Genomic DNA, 4,849 nt, shown 5'->3' with positions numbered 1-4,849 from the left:
TTCCCTACATTTCTAAGCCAACCCAGTTAAGATAGTGCTGAAATGTACTGGGTGTCGCTACCTGAAAGTCACATGATACTGGTAAACAGCTTCATTTTGGCAATGTATTTTAATCAGGTTCAGAGCCAAGGGGAAAGCAGTTCCTTTTGATCCTTTCTTCACTACTGGGTCCCTGTAAGGATGAGGGGGAAAAATCCAGAAGGCATATGTGAATATTTTCTAGGTTAAATGCAAGGAAGAAGTACAAGTTGGTGATGCAACAACAGAACAGCAGTGCCTGCACTAATGATGAGCTTAGACCTCCATGTTTTACACTCATGCAACAACTGATCTGTGCTGAGAACAAAGCTTTTGTGCTTTCTGTATGGGTGTCTTAAAGCATTTAACAAGGAGTCAGTGATTCCTAAACCTTCCACCCCCTAAGATGAGATTTTCTGCATCATTTAGTTGGGCATACTCAGGAGTTGAGAAGTGATGTGACCCGCCCAAGTCTGCCCATGGCTCCTCAAAACCCTTTGTCCCAGAATCCTGCTTTGATTTCTACCAAGTCCTTAGCCAAAGTCAGTTTGGTACAGACTGTGGGAGTTTTTGCCTTCCTTTGTAGTGGTGGGGGCAAGGCCTTTTACCTGGGATCTCTCAAACATATATTAACCTTTTACAGAAGCAGGACATTGGCTGCTGTGGTTCCCCTGCTTTACCTGTTGCAAGTTAGGGTATTATGTCAGGGTTTATGGTACTTTTAGCAAGAGTTTAAATTATGGTTTGTATGGGATGGTTTGGATAGGGATGATCCTGCTTCAGGTAGGGGGTTGGACTACATGACCTCTGGAGGTCTCTTCCAGGCCTGCTTCTCCAATTTCTTTGCTAACCCGCAAATCAAAGCTCCCCCACCCCACCAGAAGATGACAACACAGACTTTAAGAGACAGGTACAAACCCCCTCTTTCTCCTCAACAGCATGAGACTCTCAAGGCCTAAGGAGTCTACCATGGATGTGTCCCATCCCTGAACAGAGGACAGGTGTGCTTGCCTTACTGTTTGCTATAACATAAAAGGTTGATCTATCAATGCACCTGCTACCTGACCTAATGTCTGGATCCCACCCCACCTCTCACTTACTTTCTTTCCACCTGCTCAACAGAGATGGCTGGGGGAATCTCTGCCCTGTGTGTGAACATGGGAGATGCTGGCTGTAAAGCAGAAGGCCGAGATATATTTGCATTCAGGAAAGGGAGGTCTCCAGAAGCTTTGGGCTTGGCCCTGCCAAGCACCAGGGCTGCTCTTCCAAAAGGGACAGGTGGGGCAGCTGCTTCCTTTTGGGCAAAAACCCTGAAATAATGTAATAAGATGAAAGACAGATAAGTTAGTCCAGTGGACCAGTAGCTTTCCCCCAGGCCAGAGCTGAAGTAACCTGCTTTTGCACCAGACAGGTCACAGGGAAGCAAGATTAGTCCTTCATTTCACTCCTTTGGTTCCTACACCAATATTTATTTAAGCCCAAAAACGAGATCGGCAGAGTGACTGACAACTGGCACAGCTGCAGCCAGACTTGCAACATACTTGTGCATCAGCAGTCACATGACATTTCTCCACTTTGTTGATTGGCCCTTATCCTGATAGCACAGATAAAGCTCCTGGGACCCCCAAACCTCCCCCAGCATCCTTGTTGCAGAGCCATAGGACAAAGCAAAACCACTCCTCACAATATATTCTTTTCATTTAATTTACTGTAGAACTTAAAGGGATGCGAGCCCCGTTGTGCTACGTGCTGAGCAAACAGACATTCTCTGCCCAGGACTACTTACAGTGGTCCAGCCAGGCTAGCTCTGAGTCTTCCACCCATTCCCTCTGGAATACGTTTGAAAACAGATAGCTACGGAAAAGCAAGTCCCTTCACGTTCTTGTATGAGTCAAAATCTAATGGGCGATGTATGCCAAGAGCTTGCTGTTTCTGTCCAGTTTCAGATTTGGGACAGTGTAACTGTGCTAAATTTCAGTTAGAATGAGGACTTTACTAGTAGGGAGGCTGAAGTACTGAAACCATATACATGTACTTGTGTGCTTCATCTCTGGGTTCCTTCTACAGCCTAGAGCTTGGAAGGGAAGCTGCCCATGCAAAAGCCACTGATGCAAACCATTCTCCTGGCTGGGGATATCACATGTGATCAGTGCACTGAAGCATGCCGATCTCCCCCAGTGAAAGGCAGGACCCATTTCTTAACACCAAGAAATTTCAGCTATAGAGAGTCTTCATCTCAGGGGTCTCGTCTATCACCTCCAAATGTTAATCTGCTTGCTGTGGGCACGCTGGCCCTTCCGATGGTAAAGTCAACAATGAAACAGTTTAAGAGGGGAAAACTCTGATTAAAAACACCAAGGTAAGCTTCCCCCAACTCAGCAGAACAAAACATGGCACAATCCTTGCTAGGATTCAAGCCTTGGAATCTAAGGAGCATTAGCATTTCAAACTGGAGGCTTGCTCTGCTCAGCCAACAGCAATGCCTCTGTGATATCTACTACACATATGCAGCAGATAAACTGGGCTTTCTGGACTATAAAAAGCTATCACTGAGCCAGCACTGCACACACAGTTCCATCAGAAGCAGCTCAGGCAAATATTTTACCCACATGCCACAAGCAACAGATGTCCTCCCCGCATTGTTGTCCCCAGCTGCCATGGCTTCTGGCGCTGGAAGACCGGGCTGCACTGATGTGCCGGGTTTGGCCTCCATACCACTTGTGGCCCAGCTCAAGACTCCACGACCTGAATGAAGGGGAAGATTGTAAATACATCAAAAGAAACCACCCAAGATCAGAAACAGGGACTTTCCTTATCTGTCTAAATATAATCCAGCAAAAGAGCCCCTGCAGGAAAAGTTTCTAAGAGTTATGCTAACTTACCCAAAGGCTGAGTCGCCCGTCCCAGCGTAGGTCTCGGGACTGTCTCAAACCCAATCCCTCGGAACATGGAAGACAGATCAGATGCAAGAGGCTCCTGCAGAAAGCCAAAAGACACATCTCCACACTGTGGGCCCTAAAAGGACTGCTGGTCTCAATGGTTTTCTGCATTTCCAAGTAGGAAGCTCTCTTTTAGTACTGGGACACAACTAGGAAGGAAGCATCTAATTGGGGAATCAGAACAGGGAGGTTTATTTGCCAGCTCTGCTTCCCAACACGTCCCAGTTATCGAATAACAGCATTTTCCTACTACAGATATCTACCGGCTACAGCTGTCAGCTTCCTTGGAGGAGTTTATAGACTGAGGACCTCAAATCAGACACTTGCAACTGTCAAGGAATTCACTTGCAATTTTCAGTTCTTTCCTTAAAGCCATAAAGAAAGTGGGTGCATTACTGAGTGAACCTCATATATAGTCACTGCTGGCTCTGGTTCCAGATCCGAGCTGGGACATGAACTGCTCGACACTACACAGAGCGCCTACGTAAAGGCACACGAGGAAAAGCGGCCAGGCTCGGATGCAGTTCTGAAGAGCAAAGCAGAAGCTGCACAGACATAGTTGAGGCCTGGCTACAGGAAGCATGTTGGGAGCTTACCCTGCTGCTTAGCACATCCTATGAAACAGCAATGCAGACTGCAAAACCGTGGGACATGTTTAGGTCTGTGTTAATGCAATATCCACAGCTGGTGCCCGTACTCTCATACAGCCTCTGTTGTCTATTAAACATCCCCATAGCCATAATAAAGGGGATTCATTATTTACTAAAAAACTAACTGTGAGATCAGAAGACACGCAAAGCAGAGACTCTCGGCATCACAGAGATTAAAGGCTGAAGCAGCTGTTGCCACATAAGCTTGTGCTCGGGGTCCTTAGCCACCCTTATAGTAAGAACAAGACATCAGTGCTCAGCGTTTGCTGCAGCCCCTGTCTACACAACCCCTTTACCTCACAGCGGAGGGGTTTTGTGGGTGGGATGAAACACAAGGAGCTGGCATAGACCCCGTTTCTCACATTCCCACCCAAAACGTCTCAAAGTAAACACTAAACAATAAAAGATACCAAATTTACCCAAAGAACCTGGTCTGTCAAAGTAAACACAGCACATTCAATTTGAGTAGAAGCGGCTCAAAACAGTGACGAGAAACCTACACAGCTGGGAAGTTAAGGAACTTAGGAAAAGCAGGGAGGGAAAAAAGGCATTCAACCACTCTTGTACCTGGCGCCTAGATAACACTTCCCGACAACTACGGTAACTGCAGAGCCACGTTCTCTTAGAGAAACGGCTTCCCTTCCCTTGTGACTAACCCGCTGATGATCTCCACACATACAACTTTCCACGGAGAGGGAAAATACACCAACTCAAAGCCAAGCATGTGCCAGCACAGAGCAAACAGGCCCAGGAGACAGACAAATGTCATCCCTGCCTAAGCCCCGTCAGTTTGGGGAATCCCAGGGCTTGCAGCGCTCAGCATGACGGCCCTGGAGGCAGCGCCGCAAGGCAAGTCATAGGCAGGACGCTATTAGAGAGATCAGGACTCGGGGGTCAGCCGTACCCAGCTGCCCTCAGCACCGCCCCCTGCCCGCTACCAACTCACCTGCCGGCTACGCCCCCGGGGCGCTGGGGGCAGCCGGGGCTCCCCTGGGGGCCACCTGCCCGCCCGGCCCCAGGGCTGGCTCTTGGTGCAGGACGAGCAGGGCTCAGCCCTGGGCAGGGAAGCGCCGAGTGGCACGCGGTAGGGGGCTGCGCCCGGGATCGGGGGACGCCACAGGGGGTCCATCGTGGGGCACCACAGCTGCTGTGGAGGGGAACGGACTACAGTGAGAGGGTGCCCGGCAAAGGCGCTGGGATGCCCAAGAGAGATGCACCCCACCACAAGGCAGCCCCTCCCCC

General features: G+C 49.1%; 1 protein-coding gene across 1 annotated transcript in view; it reads right to left on the bottom strand.

Annotated features, from left to right (window-relative positions):
* PIWIL2 (piwi like RNA-mediated gene silencing 2) overlaps nucleotides 1–4,749 on the bottom strand; it is a 28,274-nt gene extending 23,525 nt beyond the window's left edge. The window contains exons 1-5 of the mRNA XM_025210363.1: nucleotides 4,554–4,749; nucleotides 2,901–2,994; nucleotides 2,628–2,763; nucleotides 1,119–1,328; nucleotides 62–172 (exon numbers count right to left, since the gene is read on the bottom strand). Coding sequence (XP_025066148.1) covers nucleotides 62–172; nucleotides 1,119–1,328; nucleotides 2,628–2,763; nucleotides 2,901–2,994; nucleotides 4,554–4,736 — 734 coding nt within the window. The 5' untranslated portion in view covers nucleotides 4,737–4,749. The remainder of the gene's footprint in view (nucleotides 1–61; nucleotides 173–1,118; nucleotides 1,329–2,627; nucleotides 2,764–2,900; nucleotides 2,995–4,553) is intronic.
* Nucleotides 4,750–4,849: the final 100 nt, after the last annotated feature.

Source organism: Alligator sinensis, unplaced genomic scaffold, assembly GCF_000455745.1.
Source record: "Alligator sinensis unplaced genomic scaffold, ASM45574v1 scaffold722_1, whole genome shotgun sequence".
In the NCBI taxonomy this organism is placed as follows: domain Eukaryota; kingdom Metazoa; phylum Chordata; order Crocodylia; family Alligatoridae; genus Alligator; species Alligator sinensis.
The sequence above is the reverse complement of the archived record's forward strand: the minus strand, read 5'-3'. Positions and strand labels throughout refer to the sequence as shown.